Raw genomic sequence first — 21,021 nt, 5'->3', positions numbered from 1 at the left:
AACAGAAGCCTACAGAGAAAGAAATACATTATATATAAGAACATGCTCTAGAAAATACCCAAAGGGAAAACTGGCTAGCCCTAAACAACCGTGACAGAGACTTCCAGTCTCAGCGCTCACATTTCTGTTGAAATCTGGTAGTTCATATTCTTGAGTAATCTTGTATGCGCCTTAATTTGGGGCAGACACATATATCTACGCTTTGGCTGCAAGTTCCTAACATTTCAGGTACCTAGTTCCACTAAGGAGCTTAAAAGCAAAGTGAAGGCATTGATTCGCGGTGGTTTAATCCATCCCAAAAGACCACTCCCAGCATCCCAAAACAACCTAAAATGACAATAGCAGAGTCATGCTTTTTCCAGCCAATAAAGAAAATAAGTGGTTTAAATTGGAGCAAAGCTACAAATGCCAGCATTTTAACTTGCAATAACATAAGGAGCACTTGTTTCCCAAGAAGATACATCAGTTTAACACAGCTTAATCACAGAATCATAGAATGGTTTAGTTTGGAAGGGACCTTGAAGATCATCTAGTTCCAACCCCCCTGCTGTGGGCAGGAACACCTCTCCCCCACTAGGTTGCTCAAAGTGCCATCCAACCCGGCCTTGTAAGGCCACCGTGATCTGCCTGGACCCTGTTTTCTCCATCCACAATCTTTTCAGTGCCCTAAAAGCAGACCCCTTTAAGGATACCCTAAGGAATAACCCCTTCCATACATGAAAGCCGCAGGCTGAGACAACTGTCAGCTTGTTCAGCTCCTCCCCACAACTCTCCCATCCTCAGTCTCCAGCTCTGCGTGACCAGTTTAATGGGCACTGACCCGAAGCCTGGCATCTTCACATTTCCTCAGACAGTCCTGATGGACAAATCTGAGCTGCTGAGTATAGAACCATCTGCTTATCTCTTCACTTACAAAAATTAATCTTTAAATGCTTCATCCCCAAATTTCTCCAAATTAAGAGCTCCAACTCAGCTTTTCTAAACATTTTTTGAAAGAATTGTCCCCAAGTATCAGGCTGGAGCCTTTTCTGTTCCTTTGAATGTCCCTAGCCACAGCATTACTTCCTTCAGCAGGGTGGGGAGGACACCTACGGGGGCCTATCAGTACAAATCTCTCTGGCTCACAAGCAGGATTTCCTAACACTCCTGCTGAGGTTCCCAGCTCACAGCACAGAGGGGCTGAGAGCTGAGCTACCCTTTATGTTCTTCTGGCTCTCGTCCTGCAGGACACCTTGTGAAAGAGGAGTCACTGGAGCTGTTCTCTGGCTCTAACTGTCCTAACCGCAGCCCAGCGACACTGTAAAATGAAGTGCCCCATGACTCTAAGTGATAAAATGCTGCTGGAAGCCACATTCAAATCATCCTTCCTGTTCTCATTGGTGCCTACATATTGTAAAGTCCCAAATAATTTTTCTTGAAATGCTGTTCGCAAAAATAGCATTTGGGTAGTTTGCACGCCACGTTTCCATCTGGAGCAGATCTTTATTTCAACAGTTCCAAACACACAGATACATAATGGAAAAATCTGTCATGGCTTGAATAATGGCACCGTCGAACACAGAGCAAACCTCACCAAGTGATGAATGCCAAAGAGGACTCAGCCCTCGAGCCCCAATTTGCAAAGCTGCGAAGCATGGATGTATGTTGTTTTAAGCAGGCTGCTATTACAGCACCTTGCAAGATTTACTGTTCATACTCTGAAGGCACAAATCGATTTCTGGGACGTGCAGAACTGAAACAATTGTTAGAGAAAGTATATCTAGAGTATTAGATCTGGAGCATCATATCTTGGCTCACCGTTCCACTCAGTTCATCTATCTAATCTCTCTGCCTTTGCGAGTATCCCACGCCCAGCTGCCCTGTCTTGTTTTTCAAGCAAAACTTCTTAAAGCACCTAAAAATTGAATTGATTTCTAAGATCACACCTAGGTCAATTGAGCTCCAGAACCATTTCCTTGGGAAACGTTTGAGAATGTGTGTGCAAACGGAGCATCTGCTTTTGTTTTATGCGGCACAAGCAAAGGCAATTCAACAAACTCCATCCACGACTACATCAAAATGCAATGAATGATGTGATGTGCAAGTAATTTTTGCCTGATTCATCAAACTAAATTCATCAGTAGCTGAACTCGGAGAAAGTCGATGGAGTCCTCTGACTATAGGCTGCAGGGGTCTTTGCAGTATCAGAGGATTCCTCATGCTCTGTCTACTGGAACAACCAAAGGCAACTCATCAAAAATCTCAGCTCTCTGGAGCTATCATCTTTTCAGATTTAATACAATTTCTGCACTGTTTCCTGCTCTAACTTCCAGCTACCGTGACTTAAAGTTTGAACACTGACACAAAATTCAGAGAACCAAAATGGATGTATTAATTTCATCTTGTGACTTTCATAAAAAATCCCATAATTTCTCCCACCGTGCTGGTGATTCTGGGCTCCTGTAATTGGCAGTGCAAGTAACCTGGCAGATCCTGTGACTGACAGTGAGGTTGTAATGCGGTGTTTTCCATGTCGTTTAATCACAGTCACACTGTCGAGATAATGTAGTAACAAACTGCATTTTAGGTCTGCTTTGTCTTGGCAAACAAACAAAACACCACCACTGTGTGGAATCATCCCAAATTCTGCACTGTGGCTCTCTCAAGATGACTGGGTGGCTTTGAGCAAATACAAGGCTGGGTTTTGATCAAAGGCTGCTGTGATTGCCCCTTTTAGAAAAGGCCAGATCATTGCCCTTCCTAAGGGGCCAAACCCAAGTTCTTCAGGCAAAAAAGCAACTGGGGGTCTCCGTTTGCACGGAGTATGGAGGCTGCGTATGCGTTCCTCCCGTTAACACACTGGTGTGGGCTCACAGAGACAACAGAGACTGGCAGAGCTGGTTTATTTCTGTATCTTCATGTATGTACAACTCTGCTTCCGCTTGGGCTTTGCATTCACTTTATTAAGGAGGAGTCCAAGGGCTGCTCTAGTCCCTGGGCATCGCTTGCTGAACACTTGGGGAAGTCACAAGAAAACGGCTGCTGACAGGCACTGGCCATTTGCCCCCTGCTCCCAGGTGTTCCTCACGGCTCAGTGCTCCAGAGCGAGTGGTCGCGTGCTCAGAGGTAAAAATAGAAGCTCCCACCAGTGCCACCAACCTCATTCTCCAGGGCAGAAGGCCAAGTGCTCAGTGTGGTGACAGCAGGACTCTGTTCTGCCCTGAGACTCTGCCTGCTGGTGGCCATTTTGTCCATGTCCCTCCCAGGTGCCATTCTAAGGGTGTACAAAATGGCGCTCAGTCTAGGGCACTCAAAATGGCTCTTGATCAGGGCATACAGCATGTCGCTGTGAGTTCTGGGCATCCAAATACAGACTTTGGAAGGCTGGCTCTCTTCACTGATTAACCGCTTCTCATCTTGTGCTTTAGGGAACTTCTGGGCCATGCCACACCTCGGGCACATTTCTGTGTATCAAAGATGCAGCTGGTATCAAACCCCACGGTGAGATTTGTCAGTGGGGCTGTTCTCCACAGAGCCAGGCTGTCACTCAGGCAGAAGTGGCTGGATGCTTCCTCCAGGCTGACTGGGAAGACTATATGGGCATCCAAAGAGCCAACTGTTTGCCAGTCTCAGCCAGAAAACTTCACGCTTGCTAATTCCACACTGAATTCGATTATTAAGTTCCCGGCCCGATGTATATGCGGCCTCCAGTGGCCTTCCAGGAATAAGCTGCAGGTCTAAATGGAAACTAATCTTGAGGAAACAATACAAAAATTGTGCTACATGCCACGCACAATGAAAATTTTAACTAGGCATGGTATAAATCAGACGTCAGGCCAAATAGAAAGCAGCTAAATGCATTTTCCCCAAGTTTAACATATTTGTCTTCCCAGCCTGTAGCTACTAGTTTGTTGGTTTTTTTCTCCAGTGTTGCAATATTTGCTCTTTGTTCTTACCGAGCTGGCCGGGGTCCATTACTCATTAAATCCAGTAAGGGCTTTCATTTACTTCCAGGTCCAGATCTTCTCAACAAATGTTTAAATAAGACTAACTCAAACTCTATCATAATAAAATTGTTTGTTTCTGTTATATATCTGTATGCAAAGGAAACAGCTAATTGTTTGCAATGAAGAAAGTTTTACATTTGCAACTTCTTTTTGTGGTTTTTTTTGGGGGGGGAGGGTTTGGTTTCTCACTGGGGTTTTTTTTGAACACAGTGAAGTATTCTCGATTTCCTACAATCCATTCTTCAGAATTATTTCATAAACTCAAAATCACAACCTTATTGGGCATGAAGTACTCTTCTGTTGCAGGCAATACGCAGCAGTCTGTTTAGACATAAAAGGTCATGTTATGATGAGTCTTGCAAGTCACATAGTATATCTAGTCTCTGAGCAGAAATTTATAACTTCCTTCTTTATGAATGTTCATAGAATAACCTTGATATTTCCTTACTGTTGCCTGTATTGGTATTGAAACTTGCTCATCTGGTTGTTTGGAGAAAGGACATATAACAAGCACAGTTCAGGAAAATACCTTAGGAATGTCGGCCAGAGTTTGAAGCAAAGCTTTTTCATTAGTTTCCAGGTAGGAAAATCAGAGATTTTATAAAATTGCTTTGAAGTGTAACACACAACTCTTTATTTCCTGTATAAATTATCCAAATTTTCACTAAACAGGCAATATTTAGACACTAATCTTTGACACTAGAAGTCATAGAGAGCTATGGGGAGTCAGTTAGCTCAGCCAGTTGAGCATGGTGCTAACAACGCCAAAGTCGCGGGTTCAATTCCTGTTCGGTCCCCATGTGTTGCCTGATCTAGTCGAGAGGTGGCGTCCCTGGCGGCAGGGAGGCTGGATTAAAATAATCTCTAAGGTCCCTTCCAGCTCAGGCCATTCTATGATGTCAATAGATTTCACCTTAAAACAATTGTAACTCGATGATTTTGTTATTTTCATATATGGATAACATGTTTGTTTCTACTCTATTCACCAGTGAGACATAGTGGTGTGCATACTTCTCATTAAAAGAATATTCCTCCATTGACAAGTTTGGAGGCCTGAGATGACAAAGAAAACATGACCTGTGCCCCAAAGCACCTGAGTGACAAAGCTGTATCACAGTTCCAGAATTCCTGGTTTCCAAATTCTTCTTCAGGCTTATCCTGTACTTAACTGCTGCAGATGACCTTTCCATGCTTTACCGTCTGCTATACATTCAACTCCCACGCACACCTGAGTAGCGAGATACAGGCAGTTTCTTAAGCAATTAAAAAGAAAAGGAAATAAACATCAGAGAAGTTAGACTTGTCATAACATAATTATTGTGTCTAGGGGGGAAAAAATACAGATCCCTAGTTTTACCTCACCTTTTTTATTTATTTCTATGGAAAGAATTCTGATGTAAAGAGAATCCGTCCTCTTGAAAAATGTCATTCTGTCCCCATATATAACACACAGACCAGTAAAACGAGGTTGGTGTATCAATATTTAGGAAAAAAAAACAGATATATTCAGTAACTGGTGCTGCAGGCACCATCTATCTTTAGTACCTTAATGTTTTTAAGATATGAAATACCTTCTGCACCACAAGAAGGCTAAGCTTCTCTTCATTATTTCACATGGTCAGTACTTAAACTATGGATAACATTTAATCTTGAAGACAACTCATGATCAGCTTGAGAAACACAAATTATAGGGTCAAATTTCTTTAAGCCTTAGTTCCCTATTCTGTATTTCTAGGGACAGGGCGCAGGGGCTTTGCTCTCCCCAGGAAAACTCTTTACTGTACAGTAAGGGAACAGTAGGAAATCCAAAAGGCAGTTATTTTAGACACACGCAGAGTAAACAAAGCACTGTGTCAGTGCAAAACAGGCCTGAGCCACCTTTTGTGGTTTCCAGAGAGTTCATGAAGAATCCCATGTGGGCACATACGGGTAGAATTTGGGCCACAGTGTTGAGAAAACATCTCTGATAATGATTGCAGCATGAACAGAAACATATGGAGCTCAAAGAATGCATTCAAAGAAGCCAGGCTGAACAAAAGGTCCATCATTTACTGGAGACTTTTCTGCAAAGAGCTATTGCATGGAAAACATAATGATGGATGTAGTGAATTGAAGCTTTAATAATGGACCCTAATGAACATCAGCAATGTTAATTATGGGGGTTTTTATCTGCTAGGAACAGGACTATGTTTACAGACAGATAGAGCAAGCGGATACTTGGGGTTCCTCTCTGTTCCTCTCTTGTTGATGTGTTGTGACTAGTCTTTTTGCTTTTGCTTTTGTTTCTTCTCTCCATCATCTTTAAACTCAACAGTGAACTGGAATTACTTGTTTCAAGGATCCAGTTGCCTCCCCTTGGCCAGAGATGGAGTGGATGAGACGTGTCTGAAGCAAGTAGGCACTGGTAAACTTTACCATGTGCTTCAGTCTCCTCAAGAACGACGAGAAAGATTAAATTTTCCAACAGTCTGCTTGTGTTTCTTATTCCTTCCCTCAGAGGTTTAGGGAAGGAAGTTAGTAACTTCAACTTCTTTTCTAGCCACATACATAGAAAACGCAAAATAAGCACATAAACTCGTCCATAATGGGTTAGACCAAAGGCTGTTTGAGTGAGGGCTCCTTCTCCAGCAGTCAACAAATTATCATGAGCATTGAGGGAAAATTCCGTCTTTCCTTTGCCTGTGTGCAGACACAGAGACACTGAGTGCACACTCTGAACAGAGCCCCAAGGCCTGTTCAAGGCAGAGCCAGGCTCAGAAATTGGAAAATCACGGTATCTTTTGAGAAGTTTAGCAGACAGACCCATCTTGCTTCATCCATTGCTGTCAGAAATTATTTATTCAATATGTTTAGTGGAGCCAAAATTAGGCTAAATATTTTATACATATTATACATAAATATATATATTTGCAATTGATATTAGTTTCCTAGCTCTATTTAACATTAGCTGCGAAGAACACTCTTTAAGTGAGTGCTGCCTTTCTCTTTGGCTAGTAAAAGCACCCGCAGATTAGCTTGCCTTTAATTTTCAGATTAGCAAGTGCCAGTTTGCGAATGATGCTTCCAGCTCTTCCGCATTTTCTTTACGAACAAGCAGAGCACAGAGCCTCCCTGAGACCTTCCATGTTCTGCACAGCCCCAGCTGAGGAGCACGGGGATTATTCACAATCACCTCTTCTATCTGCATTTCACTGTACATCTCTCAAAAGCACGTTCTGGAAAGCTTGGAAAATTCACATGCCATGCCTGATGAGAGTGGGGAAAATAATCTCTCCCTTTGCATCAGTGCACTCAACATCTCTGTGCTCCTCATTTCAAATCCTGTTGCTAACACTGCTGTGCTGGCTTTGTCTGCTACACTGCCCTCATTCAAAATGATTGCAGCCTTCACTCACCATGCCCAGCACAGAAATCCTTAAGAGGCTGCATCTCTGGTTTCTCAGTCAGGAGCACCGATTTGCCAGGAACTCAGGCGGCAGAAGGCAGGTATCTTTTTTCCCCTCCACACTTGATCCCCTTTTCTCTTGCTCGCTGAATACTGGCCAGGGAAGGACTAAGCAGAACATTGTTTTAGACAAGGGGGTCTCATTCCTGCCAAGAGAGGCAAAGGCAAACTTTTATCCAAAGAAAAAATATCCTTTGTGCTTCTTTGCCTTGGGCAAGGCACAACAGCCTCAGAACCTTACTTCTCTTAAATTATCTTTAATGAAGGGCCAGCACAAGCCCCCTCCACAAGTCCCACTGCTACAGGAGGTCTCGTCTCTGGGTACCAGCCTGGGGCAGGTGAAGGAGAGGGCACAGAAACCACATTGCTGCTCTCGAGGGAAGAGCACGCACACTTTATAACTATTGCTTAGAAAATGGGGAATGGGTATTGAATGCTCATATCACCCAGGAGTTACCTACAGACTTGTTCCGGGCACAGAGAAATAACTGATTTCTAAATATGGGATTTCCATCTGGAGAGAGTATTCCATGAGGCTTTCAGAGTATTCACACAAAAAAATGTGCGAGGAACATCAGCCCATACACTGCACAGATTCAGATACTACTTAGCTTTGATGTTACCTAGCAGAAATCTTCATTACAAGCAAGATAAAATGTGTTCCCATTTGTCAGAATGAAATCCAGAGCCACGTCTTCAGAGAGTTATCCTGGACTGGGCATCTTTAGAGCTGACCACTTGCACCCCAGCTTGTGTACAAATGCCACGTGCCCCGGGCTACCTGCAGCAGCCCTGTGCTAAAAGGAAAGAGGAGATGGCTTGGTTTCAAAAGGTCATGAGGAACGCCTTGACTCTGCAGCAAAACAGTGCTGGGAGTGTGGTGTGGGAAAACAGACTTTCTGCTTTAAGGCCTCCTGCAATTAAATCCTTTTGTAAAAAACACAGTTGCTTCTCATAAATGGGCACTTGAGGGGGTTCTGACTTTAAATCAACTTCATGAGGAATAGTATGTTCAAACTATCTAGCTTAACGGTTTTTTCTTCATGCCATCCAGCAGTTAAAATGAGCTTTATCACAACCACCAAGTAAAGAATATGGGGTCCTTAAAAAAACCCCACAAAAATCACTGCAGTACTTTTAATTTCAAATAAGAGTGAGTTCAATTTTATACTTCAGCAAATAAGAATACATTCATAAATTTAACCCGAATTATTTTTGCATTGAAACTAGCATTTTTCTCTGTGGATTTTCCACCTAATTAAAGATCAGATATGTATTAATGCATTAGCACTATCATTTTTCAAACTAGTAAGAAAGCACACCATATACTATAATGCATCTTGCCCTTTTATTGTATTGTATTAAAGACAAAGAGGAGTACGCACAGAATAATCACCACCATCACAACCGTAAAGTTGCAGCGTCACTGTAATCCCTTTGGGAGTCAGAGAACATCCACTTGTCATTCAGCCCACCTTGTTTATCATAACAAGCTGCATATATCAAATCTCAACAGTGAGTAACCATTTAAAAAAAAAAAACAACAAACCCCACAGCCAAAAAAACAGTGCTGGCTAACAGGATTTCGCAAGATTCTTTAAGATACCAGCAGAATGAGCATGCACAGTAGCAATACTAAACCATAGACGTGTTGTCCCCTGAAAAGGTGAGCTGTGCCGGAAAATTCACAGGTTCAGTGCTGGAACACCATATCCTGGAAAAAGCCAACTCAAAATCCATGGATTAGTTTAGTTCAAATCTAAGTGGGTGTAAAGTAACCTAAGGTTGGTGTTTTGCAAAGGAGTTGTGTTAAACTATTGTGTCGTCCATAAAATACAACATAGTCTATGGCAAGAACCTTTATTGCTTCCCACCAGTCAGTTGCCCGTGCTACAGTGGAGTGTAGCTACTGGAAGCGATGTGTTGCTGTGTCATGCTGCTTCTATTCTACACAAACTAGGTCCTGATGACCGAGAAGGGTTTTTCTAGAATCCTACAAAGGGCAAAGCAAATTTCCTACTTGAAATGCAGGTTCAAGGAATCTTTTTCTTGCTGGGAACCACACACTTTTCAAACAGCTTTGGCAGAGTATACGGTAAATAATGACGGTAATCGTGTCATTGAGTATGACTGCACACAACATAATAATTTGGCAGTGGGTCACAGTTCCCCATTTCCCTGCGCCTAATGTGATAAAATGGGAGAGAAGCAGTTTGGAAACATACAGAAAGCTACCATCGTAACTTACTGGGCAGCTTGGTAGCAAAATATCAGCCACTTTATGGGAAGACATACATATTAATGACAGTTGGTAAAATGAATTTGAAAATCACTGCTGATGACACCACGCTCTTGTTTGTGTAGAAGGTTCTAGCCTGTACATAGATGCTGTTGCTGGTACACAGACCTCTACTGATTGTATTTGGGGGATGATATTTAAAGCCCTGTGAAAACTGTTATTATCTACAAGAACTTTCCACTGGGGTCATTATCTTCTCTCCTCTCCAAAATAAAGGAAGAAAGGAAAAAAAGGATTTTTTTCAAAGAGTAATAAGGTGCAATCTTGACTACTACTACTACTACTACTACTACTACACTGGTTAAAATGTTTTGTTCTCTCTTGTCTTACACGGAATATTAATAGTACCAGCATTGTAACCCACCATTATGGAGTGTAAGATCCATGCAAGAACTGTGGCCCATTTTGGAAGAACTTAAACATTTCTCAAAATACAGTTTGCAGGAGACTCCTGGGCATGCAGGCGTTTTGTAGGCTCTCTGCCAAAACTCTCTGTAGAGGCCAGTTTGAGTGGTTCAATCCAGTATGTGATTTGCTTAATGAAAGACACTTCTCCAGAAGATTTTGGCAGACACAATCAGCCAAATTGCCATGCAGTATTCATGTGATTACAAATGTTACTGATCACATTAGATGCTTAATAAATCTCTCCAAAAAGATCACAGCTACTGTGTGGCTCTGAAGAAATTAAAATTGTGATACAGATTAATGTGTTTACTGTACGCTGGACTATTCATACAACTGGAAACAAATACCTTCCTTGGACTGCCAAGCAGTCAGTGACAACTATTAATTTCTATATAAAGCCATGGCTGCTTGTTTGCAAATGTTTAGCTACGCACCATTGCAAAGTCGCTTCCTTTTCATGTTAGGGATACAGTCTACCACAAATAAAGGATTTGACTCCACTGACTTTCACAGATTTATGGCAATTCACATGTGCTGAGGGGTTGGCCTGACAATTTTTGGCTTGAAATACCAGAAAAGCGAGAATCTATCCTTGCATAAAACCCACGAGCGAGACTTTGGCACTGTTTCTTCTGTTGACATTTCAGCAGATGCAATATTGCACATAGTAATGATAAAACACATCAAAGCAAAAAATCATCTAACTGAGCTGTACCTGTTTGGATAAAAATTGTCTTCTTCATGGTGTGGCACAACTTGCACTCTGGATCTTCCTGTAATTTATTAAACAGCATTTTTAAAATGAATAAATGTTCATTGGCCAAATCCCAGTGCTCATTTCAGTGTACTGCATGAAAGCAATCACATAGGCCTCTCTTTTCCGCTCTCAGGAGGAGGGTTTCTGTCTGAAAAAAAAACCAACCATGAAATCAAAGAACTGAATATATCACTTTAGAGGAGTATATAGTTGATTAGACCTAATCCCTCTGCACAGCTGTAGCCAAGGTGCTTTGCTGAGTGAAAAATCATAGTTATTAGTGCTGGTTTTCATCCAGAAAAAATGATGAAATAAGTATATTCAGCATTGAGATGCATGGAGAGTATTTTTATAGTTTAAATGTTTTCATTTTCACAGTTAACTTCTAGGGAGTAGGCTGTCAAAATTATTAAAGTGTCTTTTATAAATGCTGAGAAAAATTCCACTTTCCACTGCACTGCTCTTAATTCCTCCGCAGTGATTGATAGCTTCCTGTTGACGATGTCTTCAGCACGGTATAATTTAATTGCACCAGACAGCATGTGCTGAGGAGCCAGTTGTTTTCTCAGTTACACCGCTGTTTCTCTAGAACAACTCTGAGTTCAATCCAGCTGTCAGTCTAACCTTGTTGTCTGAAACTCATAATCTTTCAGGGCAGATCTAGACTTGAGTTTTTGGCTCCTATTTTAACCTGAGTTAATTTACCGACAGTTGCCTTATTACCAACTCTATTTGGAGCCATGGTCCCAGAACTCCATCAAAGCTTAAAACCCATGCTTTGTATACATCATTTAAAATTACTTGCTCTTGCTTTTGGAGTACCTTAGTGGAAAAGCATTTCCAAGCTTTTTTTTCTTTGCACCCAAGAGAAAAAAAAAATCAGATCCTCAGGTATTTAAGCATCATTTATTTAATTGTGATCAAATAAATTAAATGTTTTATGAGTCCTAGTCTCACTTTTTGAGAAAAAAAGGCCGAATTGGCGATTTTTGAATGCCAACAAGCTGTCACTGTTACCACAAATCCTGCCTAGGCATCACTCATGACTATTTACAGGCAGGAAGAGCAGCTCTGGGAGCTCTCAAGTGTAAACTGGAAGACTATGAACGAGAAGCATCAATTACAAAAATTAATTTCAGCCCTGCGGGCATTGGCTTAGGAAGTCTCTTATAAGAACAGTCTTGCATGGGGCTTGCCCTTGTAACAACAACTTTCAAGACTCGGGATTTTTTGAATGAAGTTATCTGCATGTAAAACTTGAGAAATTATAGTTGGTCAGCACGAGCTGAACAGTCGTGATTGAGGGAGGATATGGAGGCTGTATCCTTCAGAGAATAGAGCACCACAGTGTGCCATTTGTAGGGGAATGGCCACGGCATTTCTCTTTGGTATCTCTGCGTCATTTAATAATTTGTATTTAACTAAAGCATCTCTTCAAGTAAGGCCTTCGGAGTCTCAACCCAAAGGCTGGAAAAGATGGATAGTACTACTAGTATTAACTCTGACAGCTGTCAAAGGGTAGGTGATTTAGATAACAGGTTACATTTGCTTTGAGGATGCGCTGTTCCCATGCCTCTTGCTCTGGAGCTGTCTGAATCAGAGCCTTGGCATCTCAGGCCTGTCCAAGTACTCACAGAAACAGAAGCTCATCTTGTGGTGCTCTGGGACTAGCTTCTCCCTTTAGAATCATAGAATCATAGAATGGCACAGGCTGGAAGGGACCTTAGAGATCATCTAGTCCAACCTCCCTGTTTTGGGCAGGGACGCCACCTTCTGCCTCACCTCTTACAAGACAGCATTGCTCTCTTATGGGTTGTATTCTCACCCCACTCTCCAAATAGAAGAGCCGACACGGATACTTACCTCTGTAAGTGGGGTTAAGGAATTATGCTGCCTCTACTGCATTCAAAAAAGTCTTCCCAGGGCAGTTTAGACAGAAATTTAGTACCTCCTTTAACTTCCCACGTAAAGCCTGGAGACAGTTGAAGAACCAACACAGCTGCGATTGCACATGGTCTAGCCATGCCATGTGTAGGTACAAAAAAATTTCAGCTGAAACTAATCCAAAAATCCTTTACCTGCCTGAGGTAAAGCCCCTCTATTCATAGTCTGATGCTTAAGAGTTATTTAGTGCTCTAGTGCACGGGAAACTTTTGCAATGTAACCCATACTGCAAGCAGAGCTCTGCCCTAATCAGTTTGCTATTGATAGCTCAAGAAAGCTAAAGTCACTCCAGCGTTACTGTGCTGGGCCCTACATGATTGCCCAAGGTCACAAGAAACCAAAGGCAAAGCAACGTAATTGCCTTTCTGTGTCATAGTTTGAGACACATAATTGATTTACATCTCTTTGGCTGATTCTGCTGCGAATGACAATTTGAGCAGAGCATGACTTCAGAGGAACGTGGAGCCCTTCTCACTTACCGATGGACAGCCCTGGCCACAGGCACTGAGTGGGCACCTGAACAGACTGGGAGATGTGGCTGTGAACTGGTTTCACTCCCCACAAGTTGCTCTACTATCATGTTGCCAGTGTTAATGTTAGGGAAGGAGAGGCAGGACAAGACATACATGAGGAGGGCTTTATAAGAGGCGAGAAGCCTCCTTCTCCTTGCAAACTTCAGACAGCGACAGGGAACCACTGTGCTAAGTCGTACCCCAGTCAGTGCTGGTGTGTATTTATGAACCCAGATATGTATGCATTGGTAAAATCGATCCATGAGCAAGGAATACATGTCCTTCCCTTTCCCTTCCCTTTCCTTTTCCTCCCTTTCCCTGCCCTGCCTGCCACCTTCTTGCGCTCCAGTTCACTTTTGGCTCCTGCCCAGGCTACTGTCAGTACACGGCGCAGAGGCAACATTGTGAGATCAGACTAAATCATCTTTCTTGTTCTTCTCTCCCTTCATACATCTTCTTTCCTTCTCTATTTGATGCAGGGACTGTCTAGGATAATTCTTTATCTTGTTATGCAAGAAGTCAGACTAGATTATCTTTAATGAAGCTCTCTAGCCTGTGAAAAATAATCTGTACTTGGTACAATCCTATTTGCTGAAATGGAAATGAGTCAGCAGAGATGTCATGCCTGCTCTACATAGGCAGGCAGACCTGGCCACTTGGAGATAAAGGCTAAGTAAAAGCATTTCTATAGGAGCACACATACCCGTGTGTCTAGATTATACGCCGTCTTCTTTAAATCCTGCAACGCCCTCTGCATGAACTCGAACGCATGGCAGTCAACGCAGGGACGACCTGGAAAAAGGTACAGAAAAAGACATCAAGTGTCACAGCACGAAATCTGGAATAGAAGTACAGAGGGGAAATACTCAGGCACCTTGTAAAGCCAGGAGAGAACCCATTTCACCAGGCACCCACACCCGCACGGGTACAAAGTTCGGGCTGCCGGTGGACAGAGCTGTGTCTCTCCCTGTGCGGACGAGTGAGGATCAGCAAAAACACAAGAGCCTTTTGCTGTCTGTGTCTTTCTGCCCAGGCTTGAGTCTGCCCGCTGTGGTGTGTTTTCAGCCCCTAGACTCTCCCCTTAACACTGAAGTCCTTAACCCTCCTCAGGCACCACTTAATTCTCAGCCGACAAGCTGAAAATTGCCGTTTGCAGTGGTTCAGAAATCAGACAGGCAGGATTGTTTTTACAGGAGCTTTTACAGAGAAGCTTGGCAAGGGACAGTGCCAGATCTGTATTTGCTTCCTTTCACCTGCTGCTGTATTTTTTCTTCTGCCAGGAATGCAAAGCATCCCACTGACTCTGCAGCTGGTGCCAGTGTGTGTGCACAGAGGGGCAGGGCAGGCAAAAGGCAGAAAAGAGGAGAGAAGAGAAGGAAGAGGAGGGGACTTGACAACAAATAAAACGGCTCACTTCTGGACCTGGGCATTTCTGCTCCGCCAGGATTCACCCTGCACTCATCTCAGGCCCTTTTTTTCAGTCACAGAGTTAATGAAGCATAGGTTTTCAAAAGAAGAAATTGCAGATACAGGCAGAGATGAAGGGGAAATGGGGAGACAGGACATTTTGGGGGGAGTGTTGAAATCCTTGTCCACAGGCAGCCACTTGTGCTGCTCTGGCAAAGCAAAGAGGGTGCAAAGCTGCTGCTGAGATAGCTGGGGAGCTGCCCGGAGCCCGGGACCTGCCGTGCAGCAGAGCAGCACCCTGTGCCTGACACTCTGCTGCTAACACAGACTTTTGAGTTGGGGCTGATGGAAGGCAGCGTGCTTCTCGGTCCCCAGCAAGCCCCTTGGGGCCTTTGACCTTTTCGGGAGGTGTTTCTCTCTCATCCATCCTCCTTCATATCCCCTGCATGCAGTAACATCTCAGGGACACTCAGGGATCAAGTCAGGGATTTAATTCCAGGGATTTGGGGAGACACCAAGTCCCCAAGTCTATAAGAACAGCATCACTCACAGAGACTCTCTCTCCAAGTCCAAGAGGCGTAGCTACAGGATGTTTTTGAGCACATTTTCAAGACACTTAACCCTCTCCTGTTTTCAGTATTTCAGTAATTTAATTGTTTTCACTTCAGATTATGGAACAGAGCCCTTAGAAGGAACTTCTATCCTCAGTCTGCTGTCAGCAAATCCATCACTCACTTGGTGCCATGGCCTGCTCCCTCTCCCTGCTGTCATCTTCTCAGAAAGCACCCTGTCCTGGCTCCAAATGGGTGAACTGCTGCATATCATGAAGTGTTTGTCACTAAAGTGTCCTCAGAATCAGAACTTGTTGGAGAAAAAACAAACTACAGGTCACAAATTGACGTCTCCTGATCGGGCAGTGTGGAGAAAGCATCTCTGAGGAGAGACATGAACTCCATAGTCAGCCACTGCCTGCCTCCCAGCAAGTCTTCCCAGGCCCTCATGAAGGACACGGCCATGTAGGATCACTCACTGGTATTTATAGCAGCCAAGTGTTTCTGCGTGGACAGGGAGGTACTAGTGGAAGAGCACAACCGTGCCAAGTGTTTTTTTCACTTCTGCCACCCCTGTGAAAGCAGCTGCTTCGGCATCAAAGCAGCTTCTGCAGGAAAATGGTGACGGCACTGAGGACACCTGCATGTGCAGGTCTGCATGCCCTGGATCAGCACATGCAAAGCTCCCAGCACGGTATTGGTCTTCAAAGACACAGTGCAGATGCAGACAGTTTCACCACATAAGGGGCCATTCTGTCCGAATACAGTTTCCTGGGCTGTCCTCCTCGGCGGAGGCACAGCAGGCAGGAGAGCACCCCTGCCTGCTGGGTGCCACCAGGCCGGCAGTGCTAGCAGTGGGAAAGCTCATGTGATTCCTCTACCAGCTATGTCCCAGGATGGGCTGCATCCTTCTGACTTCCAGCCATGCAGAGAAGACTCACTGAAGCAGCACCATTGGCAGATGAGAGGGAGCTGTACCTGGGAGAGGGTGACAAGCAGCTGGGGAGGTGGCTGGCTATAAACTCTTCCATCCTTGCAGCCCTGCAGAGTGCATGTCTGGTCAGCACCTCGGGGACTGAACTAGAGCAGCGCTGATCTCTCTGTCAGGTATCTTGCACTAGCACAGAGCAACTTGAGCACAGTTCTCCACATATAATCAAGGCAATACCCCACTGCCTGGAAAGCCTAGAGCTGCAGCAGAGCTGCCCAAGTCCTCACTCTAACCGGGCTATTACACCAGCCAGACTCACAGTCACCAATAGCAGGTACTTAAGGAAGTTACAAGAATAAACCTCTAGCAATGTTCTTCTAGCCTACCAAGAGGCTGGAGGATGTCCTGAGTCTGGATTGTGTCTCTACATCTGATAAGCCCTCCATGAATTTTTCTCACATTAGTTTTCATTATTGCTTCCTGAACCCATGTACACTTTTGGCATCTGCGGCATCCTGTGGCAATGAGTTCCACAGCTCATGAACAGAATGCTCTGAAGCTAACATCTGCTGCTTTCATTTCCTGCTTTTAATTTTTTCAGTGGAAGAGACAGTGGTTTAATATTCACCACCTTTGTCCCACTTACGACTTTGCTGCTTTCCATGACTCCTTGCCTCAGTGTCTCCTTTCCCAAACTGAAGAGCTGGGCTGGTAAACTGGCCTGTCTCACTGGACTTAACCTCTCTTCAAGTTCACAGTATTTTCAGCAGAAAGCCTGTTGGCATTTCCCCAACATAATGATGTGTAAGGGCTTATTTTCACAAAGGTTTTAAATAAATCTAAATACGTGCTGTTGCAAATAGGAGCAAACCCACCCTGCTTTCTGTCCTTGGCTATGTGTTCCCACACATTCCTTCACTCACAGCAGGAGTGACCATGCAGTTGCTTGGTAAGCTGGATCACTGATTATTTTTTTTCCTCCAGATCAGATCCTGAATGTCCAAGCTCTAGGGCCAGAAGAAGAAATAGGGCATGGAGAGGAGGCCAGGTTAAGAGGAAGGGAAGTGCAGAGGCAGCATGGGTTTACATCATCTTAAAGCAATCATGAAACCAAACCTTAAGTCACATCAGAGCAAAGTACAGCAGAGTGCTATTAATTCCTTGCTGACAGCTGGGAACAGGGTATCATTCATTGGGAGACTTAACAGGTTTGTGGATTAACATAATGAGAATTATCAAGAGTCAGCTGTAATTTTTTAAATGAGTCCTGTCAGCATGAAGACTGTGTCTTTGTGTGTTTGGGGAGAAGTGGGGGAGGAGAGCTTAAAATATGCTTCTTGGCTTCTTTTTGTTGAAAAACTGGAACTGAAAGCACTGTGGAAGTCTGATTTACTTTCCCTTGCATGCACATGGCGTTTACTCCTTGTATTTCATGCACCTTGGCTAATGAAAACAGACTGACCAGCTTCTGTTCTTCAAATTCCACATTTTGGTTTTCACAGTGGGTGATCTGGACTATAAATGTAATGGGAGGCTGGGGAAATTACTTTAGTCTGTTTAGTGATTGCACTGAACTTTAAAGAAAATAATCAGCAAATATTAGTAACACTACTCCATACTTGAACAGTCTTTTGCATACGCAAAGTGCTGTGTATAAAGTATAATGACACAATTAATCTCTGCTAATTAGCATTATTCATAAAAAGCTGGGCCTGGCTCTCTGTCTGGCAGAAAGGATGCCAAGCAGAGAGCAGGTGATGGCACCCCAAGCCAGATACCACACAGGGTAGGATCTCTCTGCAATGCTAAGAACTTTGAATCCCTCTCATGCTTCTCTCCTGTGACCCCTGCACCTCACACACTTGCACCAAAGCACTGGTGCCCCTCTCCTGCTCATGGTGCTGCAGGAGAGACACATTTTTCTCACCAAGTTGGAGAGAGAGGCTGCAGTGCTCTGCAGTCCCTGAGGGGTTGTTTCTGCTCAAGGCATGTTCCCAGCACCAGGTTGCACAACTGGGAACAGAGGAAAGCACTGAGAGCATCACTGGTCTGCCCTGCAGAAGGACACTTGATATGGTCCATGTACATCGTAGATCCTTCTCAAGAATGTGTAGTAGAGCCCTCTTTTTCTCCCTGGGTCATCCAGGATCACACAGCCACCATTTTACCTGGGCTGCCGTTATGGACTTAAGCCCCAGCAACAGGGAACCTGTGCACACATGCTGCAGCTAGCACTGACCCCAAAACAGGTCAGTGCTCAGGAGGATCAGCTCCTCGATCAGAAATAGCCAGTGGTTCTGCCACCAAGCAGGAAAAGATCCAGGAGTGTCTGTACTACGTCACATCAAAGGTCTGCCTGGCCCAGTGTTCTATCTCCTATGAGCTCCGTCTCTTACAGTACATTAAATGTGCCTAGGACTGTCCCCGAGCTTTGAGAGCAGCTGGCATGGGACAGCTCAGCTCTAGAGCAGTAAACTGTCTTCCAGCTTGGCAAATAGCCTCCTGTCACAGACTAAAGTGTGCCAGGGACCATCCTAGCAGGTTACTAGTACAGTCACAACCCCAAGCCAGGAAACATCTGTGGGTACCGGTCATAGATGTGACGTTCATGGCCAACGATAGATGCCCATGAAAGACCAGGAGAGCAGGGTGAGTACAGAGGGCTCCTGAGCCAGAAGAACTGCTGCTGTATCTAATAGCTTTTTTTTTTCCCTTGAATTTACCTTATCAGTTCCGCAATCTCACACAAAATTTTAGCATTCACAGTACCCTAAGGGAGGAGTTCCACAAGTTAACTATCAGGAAGAACCCTGATATAAGAAGCTCTTTTATAAAAACAGAAGAGCAAAGGAAAGTACCTGGAGCACTTAACAGCACTCTCAACAAGTGTCTGATTAGGAGCATCTGAGTTCCTTGTCACTTTAAAATTCTGTTCCTACAGCAGCATGAAACAATTTATAATTCATGATCAGGGGAGAATCTTCCTCCTGGCCTAGCCTCGGGCATAAATACCCTCACAAATTGTAGCAATGCCCCCAGCCTCCATTGCTCAGGACAGAGCAGCACGTCTCTGCAGAAACACTGGCGACACAAACACTGCCCTTCATTCCTCACCATCACATCTTACTCCAGGAATAAGGTAAGACAAGGAATCTTCCTTAAGGGCTCTTCAGGGAACTTAGTAGCACAGCCAGAGGCTATCAAAAAGATAAGTTCCCCAGACCGGGGTCAGAGACCCTGGCCAAGAGTTTTGTTCTACAGATAAAACAGGAGTTTCCACTACACAAGCACAACAAAGAACCACTATATACTTTTTTCCAAAAACCATGTTGACTTGCCTCTGATAATGTAGACAAGAAAAGGGCACACGTAATTTATTTTTCAAGCTTGATTTTCTCCTTGAGGAAACAAAATGGACTACCTGCCACAAAACTTATTAAAATTAATTAATGCCTAGAAAATAGACACTCAAAATAGAGACAAGGTCTGTTTTAGAACAGACTAAAACTTCATACCAATAAAAAATAAAAAAAAGAAGAGAATGGAAAAAAAAAAGGAATTCAGCATGTAAGTCCTGTAGATGTAACTAACAGGTGTGTTTGAAAATTAGTAATGGAATTACAGGATAATAAAAGGCAGTGAGTAAATCAGTCCTTGTATTAAATATTTTGGTAGTAAAACCAAAACCAGCTGTGATACAAAGTAAGCATGACTAAGAACTGGAGATAGGTTTGTATGCAGTTACGTTCCTTTTTCTCTTTTCTCCCAATGGATATTTTAAGTTTCTAATGAGTGGCTACTTCTGACATGCTGTCACCAAAATACCCTGAGAACAGTGACTCCATCCCCTAATATCTTTGAACTATTGACTAATTTTGGAGCTGAGAAAGTTTAACTAAGGCTTGCTCAAAATGACAGAGAAAGCTAATATAGAGCTGTAATCCAAATTCAAAAGCTCTCAGCTCCATGGTGTGCTCAAGACAGTTTATCATATTCATTTATTTTTATATTTGCAGAATAGCAGCAAGATTTCAGAAATCTATATATGCTTTACTGTTTGGATAAATTTCCCCTATGTCAAGCTGTAGTAGTTGCAAGAATGTTGAACCTGACCTATTGTTCCAACCAAACACTAAAATAAACAAAATGCAATGCCCTAGCAGAAATAAAAAGAAATTTCTTTCTCACAATATCCATACTAGCAAGGATGTCATATACACTGTGGCAAATCTGGAAAGGAAACTCACGAGAAGCAGGTCTAAAAGACTTACAACCGAAGAGCTTTAAAACAAGCTCCAGTGAAAATTATAGTATGCAGTTAATATTTTTTCTGAAATAACTACTAACCCTTTGCTTGCTGGCTGTTTTTATAAGCATTGTTTTCATGTGCTTTGCTGACGTGTTACAAATTCGTTACTACTCCCTCGCTAATCAGGCAATGCAACGTTCCCCTGGAGCTTCAGGTCTGCATGAGTGCTGCGGCTTAAGTGGAGGAAAGAAAGCGGGAGGGCACGAGCATGCCCGGCAGGTACCTACTTTCTGCAGGAATGACACTCCCAGAGTCCTGGCTGGCCCCGACAAGCCTCACGCTCAGCAGGCCAACTACCGAGATGAAGGGGATCGCCACACGCATCACGCTCCAGACAGACGGCCACGCCATCCCTCTCATCAGTAATTCAAGCTATCTTGCCCGCCTGAAAAGAGGAGGAATAGTGAAAATCAGCAGTTTGATGCCAGCACGCTTCCCACAAATAAGTGGATGAGACGCGGTAAGCACAGAC

General features: G+C 43.6%; 1 protein-coding gene across 1 annotated transcript; it reads right to left on the bottom strand.

Annotated features, from left to right (window-relative positions):
• Nucleotides 1-10,696: 10,696 nt before the first annotated feature.
• Nucleotides 10,697-20,934, bottom strand: LOC104270119 (neuropeptide-like protein C4orf48 homolog). The gene is made up of 3 exons (XM_009864385.1): nucleotides 20,777-20,934; nucleotides 14,055-14,143; nucleotides 10,697-11,043 (listed from the first exon to the last, which is right to left on the bottom strand). Exons 1-3 carry the CDS (start codon nucleotides 20,907-20,909, stop codon nucleotides 10,978-10,980), a joined length of 288 nt encoding a protein of 95 aa, XP_009862687.1. The 5' UTR covers nucleotides 20,910-20,934; the 3' UTR covers nucleotides 10,697-10,977.
• Nucleotides 20,935-21,021: the final 87 nt, after the last annotated feature.

This window comes from Apaloderma vittatum, unplaced genomic scaffold, assembly GCF_000703405.1.
Source record: "Apaloderma vittatum isolate BGI_N311 unplaced genomic scaffold, ASM70340v1 scaffold362, whole genome shotgun sequence".
Classification (NCBI taxonomy): Eukaryota; Metazoa; Chordata; class Aves; order Trogoniformes; family Trogonidae; genus Apaloderma; species Apaloderma vittatum.
Note: the sequence above shows the minus strand (reverse complement) of the source record. Positions and strands in the feature narration are given on the sequence as shown.

Bases quoted from the DNA above. Each gene is read 5' to 3' on its own strand.
- LOC104270119 (XM_009864385.1), bottom strand. From the start codon at position 20,909: ATGAGAGGGATGGCGTGGCCGTCTGTCTGGAGCGTGATGCGTGTGGCG. The intron at 14,144-20,776 runs GTAGGTACCTGC...ACCTTTTTCCAG, and splicing joins GAGTGTCATTCCTGCAGAAA to GTCGTCCCTGCGTTGACTGC. The intron at 11,044-14,054 runs GTATGTGTGCTC...TTTTTTTTTCAG, and splicing joins CGTATAATCTAGACACACGG to ACAGAAACCCTCCTCCTGAG.